Source organism: Phodopus roborovskii, unplaced genomic scaffold (assembly GCF_943737965.1).
Source record: "Phodopus roborovskii unplaced genomic scaffold, PHOROB, whole genome shotgun sequence".
Taxonomy (NCBI): Eukaryota; Metazoa; Chordata; class Mammalia; order Rodentia; family Cricetidae; genus Phodopus; species Phodopus roborovskii.
The window spans coordinates 38536-59819 of NW_026126770.1; the positions used below are offsets into that span (position 1 = coordinate 38536).

Below are 21284 nucleotides of genomic sequence, written 5' to 3' on the forward strand. Positions count from 1 at the left end.
CTCTTGTGTGTGTAGAGCGTTCCTCCAAATCCACCTTTTCTTTTTCCATGGTGTTTTTAAAAATTATTTAATGTTTTTTATTTATTTACTTTATTGGGAGTTTGCTCACATATATGTCTGTGTGAGAGTGTCAGATCCCCTGGAACTGGAGCTACAGACAGTTTTGAGCTGCCCTGTGGGTGATTGGAATTGAGCCAAGGTTCTGTGGAAGAGCCTTCATTGCTCTTAACGGCTGAGCCATGTCTCCAGCCCCAACATTCTTTCCTTAATGCATCATAAAATTTTTCAATAATTAATTTTTAACATATGGGAGCATTTTTCTCTAACCATCTCTCATCTCCCATAGATTCTGGCCTTTTTGGTTCTTCCTTTAAATGCATGTTTCTATGTAACCCCTGGCTTCTTGAAGTCCTCACATTTCTACCTCAGCTTCTCACATGTCTGCTTTATATAGGCTTAAAATTACTGCACCTGGCCTGTACAGTGCCCTATTATAGTGTCTGGGTTCAGTGCATAAAAGCCCCTTCTTCTGAGCCTGATGGTCTGAATTCAGTCTCCAGTGGAAGGAGAGAACAGACCCCTGCTAGTTGTCCTCTGACCTTTGCCCACCTGGGCATGCAGGCGGAGGTGAACACACACACACACACACACACACACACACACACACACACACACACACACACACAACGTTTTTTGAATTGAGCTATACTTTTTCCCAGTCCCCTTCCCTCTGAGCCCCTGCCCTCCACGTCTCCCAAACACTTAGTTTTAAAAGTTTTAAAATGAGATAAAGTAAGACACTAGAAAAAAGAGCTTGAGTGTATAATGGTAAAATAATTTGTGTTGTTTTTCAAGGCTTCTTTGCATTAGTATGATTCAATTATATTACAGCTTGTATTGACCATTGATTTCTTGATAAGTGACTTGTTAGATCTGGCAGACAGCATGGATGGGCATTTTTTTTTCTGATATAGCTTTACAATTTTTGCAGAAGTCAACTATTCATGATTTCCTGTACATGTTCCCTTTGCTATTACTGTATCGACACAAACTTTTCTTTTGGTCCATATGTTTATTTAGCTTGCATTTTAGAATAATAACATCCCATTGCACATAGTTACTAAACTTTTCCTTGTTATGATTTTGAAACTGCCCTTTTGAAGTATAGTGCATTTTTTTCTTGTATTCGATTGGTTCACATATGTTTTGGGAATGATACCTTAGAGCAGGTCAGAGTTGAGGTTCTCATTTTAATATTAGAGCTGTGTAGAGTTGTATTAATCATAATGAAAGAAAAGTGAGATATGTAAAAATAATGGTGTGCTAGTTCATACAGAATTCACAATCACTTATAATTGTTAATCCATTTTGTGTGTGTCTGTATTCATATGTATATAGAGGACAAAGGTAGATATTCAGGCTTTCCTTCAATTGCTTTCCCCCTTATTCATTGAGAAAGCTGTCATTAAACCTGGATTGTGCTGCTCAGTAAGCCCTAGGGATCTTGTTTTTTCCCTTTTCAGCACTCAGACAGGTCTTATATGGGTGCTCATGACCCAAACTTTGGTCCTCATGTTTGCTTAGCCAGTACCTTACTGACTGAGCTATCTCCCCAATTTTGTGGGTGATTCAGTAGTATAGCAGTTGGAATAATGTAAAAGTCATTATTCTTTCCAGTCTTCATTTTGTTTGAGTCTTGGTCTCTCAGGAAAGTGGAAATGAGCACTTATTATCAGCTAGTTTGAATGACAGCACATGAACAATTTAGACTAAAAAAAAGACTGATTTATTATGGTACTAGTAACTGAACTGTTGTGTATAGTAATTGTCTATAGCTGTATGTCCCTGGGCATGTCCAATCTTGTCAATTATCTTTTTTTCTTTAAGATTTATTTATTTATTATGTATACAATGTTCTGACTGGATGCACACCTGCAAGCCAGATGAGGGCACCAGACCCCATTACAGATTGTGGGAGCCACCATGTAGTTTCTGAGATCTGAACTCAGGACCTTTGGAAAAACAAACACTCCCCTTACCATCTCTAGCCACTAAAAATTTAAGACATATTTTTAATTGTATATTGTCTGAGTGATTCCATATACATTTTAAAAAACACTAGGCATGTGATTAAGGATTTTTGTTTTCAAGACAGGCTTCTCTGTGTATCTTTATAAAGTAGGTGGGTTTTGAAGTCACAGTGATCTGACCAACTTTGTGTATCCTTAATATTTTTAATATGTTTTTAATTGTATGAAATTCCTTTAATTTCTTTATTAAGAACTGAAGAATTTCTTTAATTCCTTTAGTTTCTTTATGATTTTGTACCTTTGTCTAGAGCATATGCGAAGTCTCAAGTCTGAACAAGTGTCTTTGCAGTCAGGTAATACACAACTTGAAATCGAGAAACAGCTTCAAAGGAAAATCACAGTGATGAGGGAGCTGTACCAAGACAATGAAAGGATGCTTCACAGGTGAGAGGTGTTTGGTAACTCCAGTGAATGGCAAGTGAAATGTCTTTAAATGCATGTTATGTATTAGAGGCTTTACACATTGATTATTGGATGTTATCAATTACATAGAATCATTCATGTTGTTTCTTTTTTTTTTAATTTGGTGTTTGTGTTTTCAAGACAGGATTTGTCTGTGTAGCTTTGCAGCCTATCCTGGAACTCACTCTGTAGACCAGGCTGGCCTTGAACTAAGAGAGATCCACCTGCCTTTGCTTCCTGACTGCTAGTTTTAAAGGAGTGCCCTACATCACCTGGCTACATCATTCATTTTTAAGAATGTTATTTTGTCTTGGACGATTTTCTTCATGAACAAAATGTAAATATGTTGGAATTCCCAAGCTACCTTTCTCAGTATCTGGTAACATTTATCAGATTATTGCCTTAAACTCATGCTGACATACAGGGTCCAGGAATCTGAGCGGTGTCTTTGGATGGAACTTCCTATTGTATATAAAACTGACTCCTTTCTTCTGCGCAAGTTAGTCTTGCTTAATATTCTTTGTTGTAGTTACTAAATGGCAGTATCATTGTATTTGTGAACAGGGCAGCGGCTAGTCATCCTTCAGTGCCCCTTTTGTGTCCCATATTTGTTTGTCTTATCATCAAATTCTGTCAAATTTCTTAACCTTTAATCTGATGGCTTTTTATCATCTACCAATACTCTGGTTAAAGCCATCATTAGCAGTAGTTGGTTCATTACAGTAGCCCTATGAATGTCTTTATATCTTCCTACACTGTCTTTTCTCTGTAAACTCAGAATAACTCCTAAAACATAAATTGTGCATACTGTCACAGTCTTTACTGCACCCCCCTCAAATGTTTTAAACAGACTTAAAACAAGATTCTCAGAACCAAGTTTACCATACCCACCTTGTGAGAAGCTATAGACTATTCTATGTCTCTTTTCTTTGTTGCTATCTATTTCCATTGGCTTTCTTCATTTTTGGTGTGCCCAGCACATCTGTATGTTAAGGTCTTTCATCTTTCAAGCTTTTTCTTTCCTTCTTTTTATTTTTTTCACTATGTGGTGTTCTATGTGCTTGCATTTTTGAATCTTTGTTTCATTCAGATGTGGGGTCCCGCTGTCATCTTAAAGAAGGCTTTCTCGGTACCCTAACTAAACCAATATCTCTTATTTTGTTCCGTTATTTCTCGTCACATCTTGTTTTGTTCTCTAAACATCATGTCCTCCGCTTCACATTAATTTAAACTCTGTAAGAAGTATGGTACTTTTATTTATATTCCCAGTGTCTAAACTGAAAGGAAAATAGTGGGTTTCCAATCAATATTTGTGCTCAATCAATTCTTCAATATCCTTGAAAAGATAATAATCAACTTTATACAGAAAAAGAAATAAAATCAGGATAGCTAAAACAATCCTGTACAATAAAGAAACTCCAGGAGGCATCACCATCCTCAACTTTAAGCTCTACAACAGACCTATAGTCCTGAAAACAGCCTGGTATTGGCACAAAAATAGACAAGGTCACCAATGAAATTAAATCAAATATTCTGCCATTAACCCACACAGCTACGGACACCTGATTTAGGACAAAACAGCTGAAAGTATATACCGTGAGGAGGAAAACATCTTCAACAAATGGTGCTAGCACAACTGGATGATGGTGGGTAAAAGACTGCAGATAGACCCATGTCTATCACCATCCACAAAACTCAAGTCCAAGTGGATCAAAGACCTCATCATATGTCCTCCCACACTGAAACTCGTAGAACCTCATAGAAGAGAAAGTGGGAAGTACCCTTGAACAAACTGGTACAGAAGACTGCTTCCTGAACATAACTCTAGTAGCACAGACACTGAGATGTACAATTAATAAACGGGACCTCCCCAACTGAGAAGCTTCTATAAGGCAAAGGACACAGTTGACAAGACCAAACGGCAGCCCACAGACTGGGAAAATATCTTCACCGATCCTACATCTGACAGAGGGCTGATCTCCAAAATATACAAAGAACTCAAGAAACTAGTCAACAAAATACCAAATAACCCTATTAAAAATGGGGTCCAGACCTTAATAGAGAACCCTCAATAGAGGAAATTTAAAAGGCTGAAGGGCACTAAAGAATGTACTCACAGTCCTTAGCTATCAGGGAAATGCAAATAAAGGAACTTCGAGATACCATCTTACTGCTGCCAGATTGGCTAAAATTAGAAACACCAAGAAGAACTTATGCTGGACAGGATGTGGAGAAAGGGGAACACTCCTCCACTGTTGGTGAGAGTGCAAAGTTGTACAGTTATTTTGGAGATCATTAAGGCGGTTCCTCAGGAAAATGGGAATCAGTCTACCACAGGCCCCGGCAATCGCCATCTTAGGCATATACCCAACTGATCCACATCCATGCAACACAGATTTCTGTTCTACTATGTTCATGGAAGCATGGTTTGTAATCACAAGAATCTGGAAGCAACCAACATGCCCTTCAACTGAAGAATGGATAAAGAAGATTTAGCACATTTACACAATGGAATACTACTCTGCCGGAAAAGAAAAGAATAGAATCTTGAAATTTGCAGTAAAGTGAATGGACCTTCAAGAAACTATCCTGAATGAGGTAACCCAGTCACAAAAAGAATAAAATTGTATGTACTCAATCATATATGTATTTTAGACTGAGCAAAGGATCACCAGCCTATAATTAACACTGCCAAAGAAATTAAGATGCAAAGAGGATTCTAAGAGATTCATATAAGTTCCCTCACAGAAGGGGAAAGGGACAAGATCTCCTGAGCATATGGGGAGTGGTGGGGCAGTGAGTGGAGAGGGAGCTAGGAGGAAGAGAAGGGGAGGAGAGGAAAGCATGTGGGCCTAGGAAGATTGAGTCAGGGGGAGGAATAGATGAGAAGAGAGAGGGAACATAATAGAGGGAGCAATTATATGTTTGAAGAGAAAAATGAACCTAGAGAAATATCCAGAGACCTTCAAGTCTCACTGCAAGTAACAATTTGAGCAACAATGGAAGGGCTACCATAAATGCCCTTCCCTGATAATGAGATTGAGGACTGTCTTATCCACCATCATAGAGCTATCATCTAGCAGCAGATGGAAACAGAAGCAGGCACCCACAAGTAACCACTGAGCAAAACAGGAATTCAGAAGCAGAGAGAGAAGACAAGACCAGGCTACAAATATACATTGAGACAGCCAACCTGAAAAAAGGAGGAGCTACTAGGCCCCCAGACTGATAGCTGGGATTCCAGCATTGGACTGACTCAGACTCCCTAAACATGGGTCTCTGCCGGAAGGCCTGGGAAGTCTATGGGACCTTGACAGTGGAAACAGGATATGTACCTGGTGCACAAAAGGACTTTGGGTGCACATCCCCCATGGAGGGATACTCCCTTAACTTAGAGACAGGAGAGAAGGCCTAGTCACTACTCCAAATGATGTGTCAGATTTAGATGACCCCTCCTGGAAGACATCACCCTACATGTGGAGTGGGGGGGTGGGAGAGGAGTGTGGTCGGGGGGCATGGGGGTATGAACAGAGGGAAACAGGGAGGGAGGAAGGGGGAACTGGGATTAATATGTAAAATGAAAATAAGTAAATAAAATTGTACTCAGTGTATTTAAATATTGATGGCAATATGAGACATTGCCCTGACATGTCCAGAGAAGGCAGAGAAAAGACCCTTGTGATACCAATCTTGCAATTGCAGATTTCCTAATAAGAATTATAGTTTAGAGTTTTCATTATAAAACCAAGCACACTTTGACTTTTATTGCCCTTTGGAAGTCCCTTGTCTGTCCTATTCCTTCATACATTAAGTGTGCATGTATTTATGTATGTGTGTGTGCGATGTAAAGTCCATTGTTAAATTTGTTTGTAACCTTAAAGCCTGTTTTTTTTTCCCCCATTTGTAAACTGAGAATGATGAAGATTCTGAGAGGCCCAGTGTGAGAACTCCTGGTTGAGGGCTAACACAGCAATTTCTTTCAGTTCTCATTCTGTAAACAATTGTCTTCTCTGACTACCTCTTCTTTTTAGAATTGTTTATTTGGTGAGGTACCTGTTCACATAGAACCCAAGCATGTGCTTGAGTGCTGTCACGTGTTTTTGATGGTGAGAAGGCCATAATATACTTTGTGAAAAAAATGCCATGTATAAGATTAACTTTGTTTTGTCTTAACTTACAGTGCTGTTGGTTGGGAATTTACTTTAGGAAATACACAACTTATGTTAACCAAGATGTGTTTTATTTTGTTCGAGACTGTTTCATGTAGTCCATGCTGGCTTGACCCTGATTACAGTCAGCTGTGACTTTTAACTCCTGATCTTTCTGCTGTCACTTCCCAAGTGCTTGGAACAGATGTTTTCCACCATTGTAGATTTTATCTAGTTTTAAAAAATGATTTATTATGCTGGGCATGGATGGTGTACACGTTTAATCCCAGCACTCAGGAGGCAGAGGCTGCTGAATCTTTGTGAGTCTGGTCTACAAAGCTACATAGAGAAACCCCATCTTATCAACCAAAGCAAAATAAAGAAACAAAACTGTGATTTGCTCTTTTAAATTATGTATGATGTGTGTGAACCTGTAAAAATAAGTGCTGGTGCATGTAGAAGTCAGAAATGTTGGCCCTCCCTGGAATTGTAGATAACATGCTATTATGAGTCACTGGATATGGGTCTTGGGAACTGAGCTCAGGTCCTCTGCAAGAGCAGGATGTACTCTTCTTAATGGCTGAACTATTGCTCCTGCCCATGGATATTTATTTTCATTTTATGTGTATGTGAGAGTTCCTGTATGTATGTCTATGCACAATGCCTGTGCCTGGTGCTCTCTAAGGCCCGAAGAAGGCGTTGGATCTCTTGAAACTGAGTTACAAATGCTTGTGAGCTGCCATGTGGTTACTGATTACTGAACTTGTGTCCTCTGCTAGAGCAGTTTGTGCACTCTTAGGTGTGAGCCATCTCTCCAGTCCCATGGTGAGTTTTAAATAAAATACACAGGATTCAAAGTTGTGTATTCTTTACATCATATGTTTCATGAAAAGTGATCAACAGAGAAGTAATCCTGTATTACCCCAGGAACCAGTGGCCCCAGTATTTGCTAATTTACCAGTTAATGGTTAATGAGTTAATGAAGTTAATGAATAATGCTTAAAAATTCAAAGGTGCAACACATTTTTTTTTGTCCATTTTCAAAGTAGTGGTGAAAATATGCATTGTGTTCTGTTTGTATGTGTTCACACTGTGATTTAATGTATTACTTTATTTTCTGTTGCTGTCCTGATCACACTGGTCATAATGAAAAGTCTAGGCACAACTGAAATTGAGGCCATGGAGGAGGACTGTTTATTGCGTTGCTTTCCATGGATTGATCAGCTTCCTTATATAACCCAGGGGTGGCACCACTTGCATTGGCTGGGGTCTCTCTTACATCAATTAGTCATGGAGAACATGCCCACAGGCTTGCCTCAAGCACGTCCTGGGGAGTTATTTTTCTCAGTAGAGATTCTCTTTTGCCAAGTTTCTGTAGTTTGTGAGAAGTTGACAAAAAGCCCAATGAGTATGTCTATTTTGAATAGTATTATATATTCTGCTCTGAATCAACTCACAGATCAAGCTGAATTATGCCACAAGCTGTTCTTCAGGGTAGGACATAGAAACTTTGTAAAACTGTATAAATATCAGAATAAGTTCTTGCCTCTATAGGCTATACTTTTGGTTAACTTATTTTCTATATTGCTTTTTTTCATTCACGTTATTTTCTTTGTTTTTTTTTTTTTCATGACTGATACATTATGTTCAGCTCTTTAAGTTTAATATTGGGAAGAAGTGAAATATTTGAATCTAGAAGTTTAGTATACTGCTTTATATATGTGATTTCTCTTCGAAGTTCTATCAGTAGAGTTTAAATTTCAACATTTAGGCTGTATTAGTTACTTTTCTGTTGCTGTGATAAAATACAATGGCAGAAAAGAAAACAAACAAACAAACAAAAGCACCTAAATACCAAACTATTCAGGTCAAGGCAACTAGTAGATGGGAGAACTTGTTTTGGTGTACAGTTCCAAAGGGAGAGCCCATGATAGTGAGGGGAGCATGGGAGCATGTTCTTAGAGCAGGAAGAGGAGAGATCATAACCCCCTTAAAGTTGAAGAAGACGGATAAAACTAGAAGTAGGAAGAGGCCATATGCTCCCAAAGCCTGCTCCCGGTGACAATCATGTGTCATATAATAACATGGTGGTACAAAATGGACCACAAATAGGACAATGCCACCCATTGATTCTTTGCCATCTTTGTTTCTTTAAGTATACTCTGATGTCCACACAGTGATGAAATGCCTTGTTGCTTCATTTCTCAGAGACTTATTGTTACATGGTATCTGACTGCTTTCTCTGTACCTTGTTTTCATTTTTATGCAATGGAAATAATAGTTTTGTATGGCTGTTGACTAGTTTAATTGCCCACAGAAATGTCTCGTAACAGTTCTGGCACACAGTAACTGTTCAATAATTTACCTGTTACTCGTTAGTAAAAGAAAAAAAGTAGTGCAGGGTTAGTGCTAGTGCTGGGATTATTTATTCTCTTGTTCTTTTTTTTCCTTTTTAAAAGTTTAAATTAGAAACAATATTATTTTAGATATCAATCCCAGTTCTCTCTCCGTCCCATCTTCCCAAGACCCCATCACATCCTTCTTTTGCTGCATAGAAAGGGTGAGGCCTTCAATGGTGGATCATCAAAGTCTGTCACATCATTTGGGGCAAAGCCTAGGTCCTCCCCTTTGTGTCTAGGCTAAGAGACTATCCCTCTGTGGGGATTGGGCTCACTCTCTTATTATTTTTGACTACCAATTAAAAATATTGGGTCTACAACCTTTACTTCAAGCACTCAAGAAGCAAACACAGGTGGATCTATGTGAATTAGAGGCCAATCTGGTTTAAAATGTGATTTTCAGGTCTACATTATGAGACACTGTCATAAAAACCAAACAAAACAACACAAGCCATAGTTGTAGTTATTGGCCCTCTTACTAACAAACATAGTGACTTACTATAATAAAACTTGATCCTAGTTCCCACTCCCTCCTTCCATAATGGCCCGCTCACACCCTCACATCCCATCCCCCCCCAACTCTACAGGGAGGGTGATGCCATCCAAGAGGGGACATCAAAATCTGTCTAATCATTTGGAGTAGTATCTAGAACTTCCCTCCTGCTTCTAGGCTAAAGGAGTATTCCTCCACGGGGAATGTGCTCCCAAAGTCCTTTTATGCACCACAGACACATCCTGGTATAACTGTCAGAGGTCCCTTAGACTGCCCAGGCCTTCTAACTGAGGTCCACGTTCAGGGATCTGATTCAGTACAATGCTGGTTTCCCAGCTATCAGTCTGGGGGCCATGAGCTGACCCTTGTTCAGGTTAGCTGTATCTGTTGGTTTCAGTAGCCTGGTCTTGACCACTTTTCTTATCACTCATCCCTCTTTACAACTGGATTCCAAGAGTTCAGCTCAGTGTTTAGCTGTGAGTTTCTGCTTGTATTGCCATCAGCTACTAGGTGGGGGCTTAATGATGGCATATAAATTAGTTATCTATCTCATTATCAGGGAAGGGAATTTAAGGTAGACTTTCTACGATTGCTCAGATTGATAATTGGGGTTATCCTTGTAGGTCTCTGAGTCAATTTTCTCTTCAAACTTATAATGGCTCCCTCTATTATATTCTCTTTCTTTTTCTCTCTCATGTATTAGTCTCCCAATTTAATCTTCCTGGTCCCACATGTGCTCCGCTCCTCCCCTTCTCTTTCTCCTGACACTCCACTCACTGACCCCACCCACTCCCAATATGCTCAGGGGATCCTGTCCTTTCCCCTTCTGTGAGGGACCTTGTATTATTGTCTTTGGTTCCTCCTTGTATACTAGTTTCTCTCACGGTGAGAATTATATGCTGGCAATCCTTTGCTCTATGTCTCAAATCCATATATAAGTGAGTAAATACCATGTTCCTCTTTTTATGAGTGGGTTACCTCAATCAGGATGATTTCTTCAAGTTCCATCCATGTACCTACAAATTTCAAGATTCCATTGTTCTTTTTTTTTTTTTTTCAGCAGAGTAGTAGTATTCCATTGTGTAAATGGACAACATCTTTATCAATTTTCAGATGAGGGGCTTCTAGGTTGCTTCCAGATTCTTGCTATTTCAAATAATGCTGCTATGAACACAGATGATCAGATGTCTCTGTTAACATGGATGTGTATATGCCCAAGGGTGGAATTGCCAGGGCTTGTGGTAAACTGATTTCGATTTTCCTGAGGAACCACAATACTGATCTCCAAAATGGCTGTACAAATTTGCACTCCTGCCAGCAGTGAAGGAGTGTTACCCTTTCCCCACATTCTTTCCACCATAAGCTGCCATTGGTGTTTCTAAGTTCAGTCATTCTGGCAAGAATAATATGGTAACTCAAAGTTGTTTTGATTTGCATTTCCCTGTTGGCTAAAAGACTGTTAAGCACTTTCTTAAGTCTCTTTCAGCCATTTTTGATTCCTCTATTGAGAATTCTCTCTTCATTTGTTGTTTTGGTAACTAGTTTCTTGAGTTATTTGTCTATTGTAGAGATCATCCCTCTGTCAGATGTTGGGTTGGTGAAGAATTTTCCCAGTCTGTGCACTGCCATTTGGTCTTGCTGACTGTGTACTTTGCCTTACAGAAGCTTCTCAATTTGAGGAGGTCCCATTTATGGATTACCAATCTCAGTGACTGGGCTACTGGTGTTATGTTCAGGAAGCTGTCTCCTGTACCAATTTGTTCAAGAGTGCCTCCCACTTTCTCTTCTAAGTGTGGCTGGTTTTATGTTGAGGTCTTTGATCCATTAGATGTTTCTGTGAATTCTTCCTTTGCCACATCATCGTCTGTATATAGTAGACATAAGGTTTTTTTTTTTTTTTTTTAACTTAATCTTGTATCCTGGTAATTTGCTGAATGTGTTTTCCAGCCATAGGAGTTCCCTGGTAGAGTTTATCGGACCACTTATGGAAACTATCATATCATCTGCAAATAGTGACATTTTGACTTCTTCCTTTCAAATTTGTATCCCTTTGTTCTCCCTTTGTTTTCTTATTGCTTTAACTAGAACTTCAAGTACATTATTGAAGAGATATGTAGAGAGAGGGCAGTCTTGTCATGTTCTTCATTTTAGAGGAATTGCCTTAAGCTTCTCTCCTTTCAGTATGATGTTGGCTGTTGATTTACTATATATTGCTTTTATTATATTTAGGTATGTTTCTGTTTTCCCTGATCTTTCCAAGGATGTTCAATTTTTTCAAAGGCCTTTTCAGCATCTTAGTGGGATTATAATGTTGTTATTCCTTCTCCATTTGTTTTTATTGTGGGTCTCATTGATAGATTTTTGTAAGTTGAGCCATCCCTGCATCCCTGGGATGAAGCCTATTTGATCATGTTGGATGAGTCCTCTGATGTGAATTTGGATTCAATATACCTGTATTTAATATAGTATATTTGGATCAATGTTCATGAGTGATGTTGGTCTGTAGTTCTCTTTCTTATTTGTGCATTTGTGTGACTTGTGTAACAAGCCCCATAAAAAGTTTGGTAATGTGTGAGGTTTATGTGAGCTTTCAGTTTTATTAGTGTTTATTTTATATATGTGGGTGCCTTTGTATATGGAGCATAGATGTTCAGAATTGAGACTTTGTACTGATGGACTTCTCCTATGATGGGTATGAAATGGCCTTCTTTATCTTTCTTGGTTGATTTTGGTTTGAAGTCTAACTTGGTAGATATTGGGATAACTGCACCTTCTTGCTGCCTGGGCCCAAATGATTGGAAGTTCTTTCCCCAACCCTTTTTCTCTAGGTTAGTATCTGTCTTTGAAGCTTAGATGTGTTTCTTTTTTACACCGAAAGGGTAGATTCTTTCTTCAGGTCAATTCTATTAGACTGTGTCTTTTTATATGCAAGTTAAGACCATTAATGTTGGTGAAAAGTAAGGACCATTCATTCATTAATTGTTAATTCTTATTTGTTTTAGATTTCATTTTGTTGTTGTTGGCAGTGGTATTGTTGTGTATATTTCCTATGCTTTTACATTTGGGTTCTGGTGAAGGGGTGTTATCGATTGGCTAGCTGTTTGTTATTGTAGTTAACGTCCTTGTGTTGGAGTTTTCCTTCCAGAACATTCTCCATGGCTGGATTTGTGGATATGTATTGTGAAAATCTGGCTTTGTCATTAAATAACTTGTTTTCTCCATCTACAGTGATTGAGAGTTTTGTTGGGTATGGTAGCCTTGGCTGGAATCTGTGAACTCTTAGAACTTGTAGAACATCTATCCAGGACATTCTGGCCTTGAGAGTTACCATGTAGAAGTCAGGTGTAATTTTGATATTTTGATTGATAGGTCTGCCATTATAAATTACCTGGCCTTTGTTCTTCTTGTCCTTTATATTTTTAATTTATTCTGTATGTTAGATGTTTTGATTATGATGAGTCAAGGGGAGTTTTTTTGTTTTGTTTTGTTTTGTTTTATGTCCTGTGTATTTGGTTTTGGGTATGCTTCTTGTATTTTCATTAGCATAATTTCTTCAAATTGGAAAAGTTCTCTTCAGATTGGGAAAGTTTTCTTCAATGATTTTTTTGAATATATTTTCTGCATCTTTGAGCTGGGGTTCTTCACCTTCTTCTCTGCCTATTATTCTTTGGTTTGGCCTTTTCATGTTATCCCACATTTCTACTATGTTTTGTTGGATTTAAGATTTTCTTTGGTCAATGAATCTATTTCCTGTAGTTTATCTTCAACTCCTGAGATTCTCTCTTCAATCTCTTATATTCTGTTGGTTACGCTTGTGTCTGTAGTTCCTGATCATTTACCCAGGTTTTCTGTTTTAAGCGTTCCCTCAATTAGGGATTTATTTATTGTCTCTATATCAGTTTTCAGGTCTTGAACAGTTTGAATTGCTTCCTTCATCTGTTTTATTGTTTTTCTTTGCTTTCTATACTTTCTTTAAGAGATTTTTTTTTATTTCATTCATATATTCTGTGTCCTTTTTCTCTATTTCTTCCAATTTATTGTTTGTTTTTTTTTGCATTTCTTTTCTTAATTTATTTTATATAACAAAGTCCATTTAAATGAAAACAAACATATATACACAATATTTGGGAATTTGGGCGTTCTTTCCAAACTACTTCCTGCTGGTAAGGGGCGCAGTCACGGGGGATTCGAAGAAGATTCAGAAATCCTGGCAGAAGTCTGTAAGGCTGCTTTGTCCAGCTGTTTTGAATGTAGGATCACCTTGTACTCTGTTTCAGGCAGTCTGGCTTGATCAAACCACATTAGTCTGGATTTCTTCCATTTCTTTAAGGGATTTTTTTTTTCATAGCATCTTTGAGGGCCTGTGTTATTTTTAAGAACTTTTTTTTTTTAAGTCATACTCTTCTTCATCTGTTTTGATATGTTTAGTTCTTTTTGGTGTCAAGTCCCTAGATTCTGGTTTATCATACTCTTCTTTCTATTGTTGGGCATTTTCTTCTATTTCTGTCTTCCCATCACTTATTCCAGTGTGTGAAGGTGGAGTTTCTGTCTCTCTTTACGCTGCTGTCCTGGTGAATGTAGTTGGGTCAGGAGTTCGATGTCTGCAACCATGGATAATCCAAGTTCTCTTGGAGATTGCTCCCCCTGGCAGAGGCCAGTTGGTGGGGTTCAAAGTGTAGCATCAAGGTGTACCTGAGTGGATAGGTGGGTCCAGTGGGTTCAGAGCAGAGCCAGGAAGTTCCACAGAAGTGGAGGGTTTGTTGGAACCACACTTTTTCCCAGTGCCAAATTTCATATCAGAGACACACAATTTTTTTTTCTTGTTTTTTTGCACATGGCCTTTGCTGTGGTGTATGGCAATTGCTTTGTGTGATACACTATTTGTGATTGTAGTTGATTATATTGATTACATACATTAAAAGGAATGAAAAACTCTTTTTTTTAAGGAAAATAACAGTGGAGGAAAATTGTCGATTGGAGAAAGAGGAAGAATTTTCAAAGTCAACAAGAGAACCAACCATGTGAACAAAGAACTAGACACCTATAGGTAAGACATCCTCTTTCTTATTTTGATGCTTGGCATCAGGAAGCAGTAAAATAAAATGGCGTTGTTGTTTTGTTTGATCTCAGACAAGGTCTCTGTATCCCTGACCCATCCGGAACTCTTTCTGGAGGCAGACTTGCCTTGAACTCAAAGATCTGCCTGCCTATGCCTACCAAGTGCTAGGACTAAAGGCTTGTGTGTCCTAACACAACTACTCAGTGAATTGGCATATTTTTGTTTCATTACTTTGTATTTGAATTTCGTGGAATTTTGTTGATATTCAGAGAATATAAAAAGGAAAATTTTCTTTTTGGGGATTTTGACATATAAGTATAAGCATATTTTATGTTAACATGAAGAAGTTTATAAATAGGTATGGATGTTGTGTGTGTTGGCACTGGGAGGTGGAAAAGAATGGTCACAAGATCAAGACCAATATTGGCTAAATCGTGAGCTTGAAACTAGCTTGACCTGCATGAGACCCTGTCTTCAAGAAGGACATGATGAGCAGTTAATTCAAGCTCATTCATGAATATTTTTTCAGCTGGGAAAGAATATACACAGTATTAGCATTCAGCAAGTTTGCCATGAAATGAACAAGCCACTCTTAGAATTTTAGTAAATGCTTAGCTAGTCTTTGGTTCAGTCCTCAGTGGACCTGAGGAAACACTAGAATGTCTGTTAGAGGATCACCACAGCAACTTGAGTCATAAGACACTTCTATCAACCTTAGGAAGGGTAAGTTTGGGCTTTGTCTAAAAGGACAAATTACTTTTTTGTTTCATAAAGACAGTAAGTTAGTTATACTTTTACCTCTTAAGAGTTCCTCTCCTGAGCTGAGCATTGGTGTCAGAGGCAGGTGGATCTCTGTGAGTTCAAGTCCAGCCTGGTCTACAGAGCCAGTTCTAGGACTGTTGGGGCTACAGAGAAACCCTGTCTTGAAGTAAACAAACAAACAAACAAACAAAACAAAACAAACAAAAACGATTTCCTTTTCTGGGACTCTGTTAATTTTATAGGATCTGAGTTTATCTTTCATGATTTTGAGTCCTGAAAATGAAAACCAGATGATCAGCATGCTTGCATGTGCCTGAGACTTTTGCACTTAGGATGGAGGCATGGTAAGATTGTAACTGAGCCCCTGAACAGGCTGCTTGAGACCTTCTGTACTGTGTAAATTTTTGTGACATTGTGTTAGGCACATCCAAGTAATAGTGCTCACATAGTTTAATTGACATTAGACTTAGGGGAGGAGAAGATGGTTTTTAATACCTGTCAGCATCTCTCAAAAGAGGAGTCTTGTGGTTATAATTAAATAAGGAAGAACACTCAGTAATATTCTTGTAGCCACATGCTGTTATTCTTTATTATATGTCAGCACAGTGGAGTAACTATTTGTTCCATGTAGACGGCGTGCCAAGGATATCGAAGAAGAATTGGAGAGAACAATTTGCTCCTATCAAGTGCAGGTATGTGTGTCAAGTGACAGCTGTATATGCAGTTAGAGCACTCTGACTGGATAGAATTGATGCAGGACTGTAGCTTTCATCACTCCTGAGGTGTTTTGTGAAACTGAAATATACACAGGGAGCCAAAGATGCTGAAATAAAAAACTTCTGCAGCTTTCCTTTCTTTTGGAATGAGTATTATACAGCACAGCACTGTCTGGCACCATCACAGTCCCATGTTGTGCTTGTTATCTGTTCCTTGGAAACTCTAGTAGTTGATCATCTTCTGCAGTTTGTTGGCATTAAAAACCTTATGTTCAGGTTTGTTTAAAATTTCAGAAGAGAAAATCATCTGTATATGTGAAATTATGCTTTCAAAATGGTTATAATGCTTCAGAGATGCCTCGGCAGTGGGAATTATGGTTTGGGCCATGAATTTTAGTGGTGGCAATGAAAGTTTTTTATTTATGAATAATTTTAATAACTGTTTTTTAGGTTATGGCTCATGAACAAAGGGAACATGACTATTGGGTAAGTTTTTAAGTCCCCTAACATATACTATTCATGTTATATTAGTTAAAGGTATAGACGGTATTTAAAAATAATCACTTTCTATGAATTTTATTAATTTTACCAGTATTTAAATCATATTTAGGCCAGACCATAGGAAGCACTGAGAATTAATCTTTTATTTCTGTGCTTTACTTGTACATTTCCCTCTGAATATAATTAGTTTTAAAATCACAAAGTCTTGAGAAGGAGTTTTGGGGGTTGGAGAGAGAGCTCAGTATTTCAGCTCAGCACTTGCTGCTCTTCCAGAGGACCAGAGATGTGTTTGGTTCTGAGCAAGTCAGATGATTCACATTTGCCTGTCTTCTACTTCCAGGTGAATTTAGACCCTCTTCTGTCCTCTTAAGACACCTCCAATCACACTCGTGTCTGCATGCACACACACATAACATGTGTACATCTTCATATTTATGTGTCATACAGAGAGCACCTTATAAGTCCAGGTATATCAGAGTCAGGAGAAACACTTATGCACATAAAACTAAATAAAATTTTAAAACAGTTAAGTGAATTGTAACATTTTACTAGCTCAGGGTATTGTACTGAATTCCTTTTTGTTTAAAATTGATTTTTATGATTACAATTGGAAAATAATTACACACAGAGAAACATCCTTTTTGGAGCAGGGGTTTGAGGCAAGGTTTCTTTGTGTATTGATGGCAATCCTGGAATTAGGTCTGTAGACCAAGGTGGCCTTAGTGATGCACCTGCCTCTACCTCCTTTGTACTGGGATTAAAGTTGTGCACCACCATTGCCTAGCTAAAAAAATTATAGTAGTAAAATATATTTAAGCTATATTTACGGTGGATGTTAAGTGCATTAGTTGGCTAAAGTCAATTCTCATGTATATTGCAAAGATATTGACAGTAGTGTCCCTTTTATTTGAAGAGTGTTAGTATTTGCTACTTATAAATGGTAAGCTTACATTTTGCATTGATCTATCTAATGTACTCTATATTCTATATCTGATCTGTAGAGTCAACAGAATGGCTGGGAAGCATGTAGAATACCATATGTTTGGCTTTTATTAATGATTATTTGAGAGTATTGCAGGTTCTTGGTATTTATTATAACTAAGTTGGGCATGGTGCTGCACACTACCAACAAATACACACATACAAATAATAACTGCTGCAATTGTGTTTGTGAATGATCTTATACTTAATAGTAGTGTGATATGTACAGATTGTATTTATTTATTAAAATTGACCTGTATTGTCATTCTGTGAAACTGTTTTAGACATTTGTAGTTTCCAGTATTATGGACCTAAGGACCATCCATTTCCATTGACTTTGCTCTATGTTAGTCTGCTAGCCACTTATGATTGGATATTTTCATCATCAAATGATTTTAGGCTCTGATACTGCATTTAAACAGCAACATTAATTGTCAAGTACCAATAAAACTCCAGCTTTACATTTATGCATTTGGATGGCTTAAATCTCATTCCCTTTTTGAATAATTCCCAAAATTAAAAATGTTTTATATTGACTACAATAAGTGCCAATTCTCTTTTATTTATTTATAATATTTATTTATTTTTCTTATTTTATATATGAATCCCAGTTTCTGCTCCATCCCTTCCTGCTCCCTTTCTTCTACCCTCCCATGCCCAACCACCACCCTCAAATAACATCTCCCCACTCCACATGTAGGGTGATGAGTTCTTGGGTGGGTCATCTAAATCTGTCAAATCATTTGGAGTAGGAACTAGGCCCTCCCTCTTGCCTCTAGGAGAAAGGAGTATCACTCCATGGGGTACATGCTCCAAAATCCTATTATGGATCAGGGATACATCCTGGTTACACTGTCAGAGGTCCTTTAGACTGGCCAGGCCTTCTGAGACCCATGTTTAGGGGGTCTGAGTTGTTCCAATGCTGGATTCCTAGCTATCACTCTGGGACCCATTAGCTCCTCCTTGTTTAGGTCAGTTGTCTCTATGTGTTTCTATAGCCTGGTTTTGTCCTCCCTCTCTGCATCTGGATTCCAGTTTGGCTCAGTGTTTAGCTGTGTGTATCTGCTTCTATTTCTATCAGCTTCTAGATGAGGGCTCAATTATTGTACATAAGTAAGTAATCAATCTCTTTATCAGGGAAGGCCATTTATAGTAGCCTAGCAAATGTTGCTCAAATTGTAAATTGGGATGAGACTTGTAGGTCTCTGTACATTTCTCTATAATCATTTTTTATAGAATCCTATAATGGCTCCCTATTTTGTGGTATTTCTCTCTCTCTCTTTTTTCTCGTCTATTCCTTCCCTGACTCAATCTTTCTAGTCTCATGTCATGTGTTTTCCTCTCCTGCCCTTCTCTTTCTCCTAGTCCCCTATGCACTTACTGCCCCACCACTCTGAATATTCTCAGGAGATCTTTTCCTCCCCCCATGAGAGATCATGTATGAATCTCTTAGAAATGTCTTGTATCCTAGTCTCATCACTGGCACTGTAAATTATAAGCCAGTGATCCTTTGCTCTATGTCTAAAATCCATATAAGTGAATAAGTACCATGTCCCTCTTTTTGTTACTGGGTTACCTCATTCAGGATGGTTTCTTCAAGTTCCATCCACTTGACTGCAAAGTTCAATATTACATTCTTTCTTTCTGGCAGAGTAGTAATCCATTGTGTAAATGTGCCACATATTCATTATCTATTCTTCTGTTGAGGGGCATCTAGGTTGCTTCTAGATTCTTGCAATTACAAATAATGCTGCTATGAATATAGTAAACAGATACCTTTTTTGCATGGATGTGGATCATTTGTGTATATGCCTAAGTGTGGGATTGCTGGGTCCTGTGATAGACTGATTCCCATTTTTCCTTAGAATCACCATAATGATCTACAAAATGGCTGTACATGTTTGCACTCCTGACAGCAGTGTAGGGGTTATCCTGTTTCTTCATATCCTCTCCAGCATAAGTTCTCATGGTGTTCCTAATTTTAGTATTTCTGGTAAGATGTTATCTCAAAATTGTTTTGATTTGCATTTCCTTGGTAGCTAAGGATGTTGAGTACTTTCTTAAGAGTCTTGAAGCCTTTTTGATTTCCACAATTGAGATTTCTCTCTTCAGATCTGTGCTCCATTTTTAATAGGTTATTTGGTGTTTGGTGACTAGTTTCTTGAGTTCTTTGTATATTTTGGAGATCGGCCCTCTCTCCGATGTATGATTGGTGAAGATCTTTTCCCAGTCTGTGGGCTGTTGTTGGGTCTTGTCAAGTGTCCTTTGCCTTACAGAAACTTCTCAGTTTCAGGTGCTACCATTTATTAATTGTCTGTGCTAACGGAGGTATGTTAAGAAAGCAGTCTCCTGTACCAATTTTTCAAGGGCACCTCCTACTTTCTCATCTAAGAGGTTCAGTGTGGATGGATTTATGTTGAGGTCCTTGATCCATTTTGACTTGTGTTTTATGTATGGCTATAGACATGGGTCAATTTGCAGTCATCTACAAACTATCATCCAGTTGTGCCAGCACCATTTTTTGAAGATGATTTCCTCTGCTCATTGTATGCTTTTAGGTGTTTTATCAAAAAATCAGTTGTTTGTAGGTGTGTGGGTTAATGTCAGGATATTTTATTTGATTATATAGATCTACTTGTATATTTTTCTGCCAATACCAGGCTGTTTTCAGGAGTACATCTCTATAGTAAAGCTTGAAATCAGAGATGGTCATGCCTCCTGAAGTTCATTTATTGTACAGGGTTGTTTTTTTTATACTCAGTCATTTTTTTCTCCATATGAACTTGATTATTATTGTTTTAAGATCAGTGATAAATTGTGTGGGGATTTTGACAGGGATTTCATTGAAACTGAGAATGTTTGTGGTAAGATTTCCATTTTTACTATGTTTATCCTACCTATCCAAGAGCATGGGAGATCTTTCCATTTTCTGGTATCGTCTTTAATTTCTTTCTTTAGAGTCACAAAGTTCTTATTATATAGGTCTTTTACTTGTTTGGTAAGCTTTACAACAAGATACTTTATGTTGCTTGTGGCTATTGTAAAGGGTGATGTTTCTCTGATTTCTTTCTCTACCTCTTTGTCGTCTGAATAAATTAGGGTTACTGATTTTTTTAAGTTTATCTTGTATCCTGCTACTTTGCTGAAGGTGTTTGTCAGTGGTAGGAGTTTCTTGGTAGAGTTATTTTGGGTCACTTATGTAAACTATCATGTTACCTTCAAATAGTGACAGATTGACTTCTTCCTTTCCAATTTGTATCCTCTTGATCTCCTTTTGTTGTCTTATTGCTTTAACTAGGACTTCAAGTACATTATTGAAGAGATATTGAGAGTAAGAGAGCAGCATTGTCTTGTTCCTGATTTTAGAGGAATTGCCTTAATCTCTCCACTCTGTTTGATGTTGGCTGTTGGTTTACTGTATATTGCTTTTATTCATTTAGATATATTCCTGTTATCCCTGATCTCTCCAAGACCTCTATCTCAAAGGTTTTTCACATCCAGTGACATGATTACGTTGTTTTCCTTTTTCAGTTTGTTTATATTGTAGATCACATTGATAGATTTTCATATGTTGACCTGTCCCTGTCACCCAGGGATGAAGCCTATTTAGTCATGTTGGATGATTTCTCAGATGTGTTCTTGGATTCGATTTTCCAGTACTTTATTGAGTATTTTTGCATCAATATTCATGAGGAATATTGGTCTTTAGTTCTCTTTTTTTGTTGTGTCTTCT

The 21284-nt window shown here is 37.9% G+C and overlaps 1 protein-coding gene across 1 annotated transcript in view; it reads left to right on the plus strand.

The window, feature by feature from the left end:
• The window catches only part of LOC127214583 (melanoma inhibitory activity protein 2-like), a 108874-nt gene that overhangs the window by 23701 nt on the left and 63889 nt on the right, over positions 1-21284 (plus strand). The window contains 5 exon segments of the mRNA XM_051174945.1: positions 2339-2474; positions 14479-14525; positions 14528-14579; positions 15985-16045; positions 16520-16555. Coding sequence (XP_051030902.1) covers positions 2339-2474; positions 14479-14525; positions 14528-14579; positions 15985-16045; positions 16520-16555 — 332 coding nt within the window.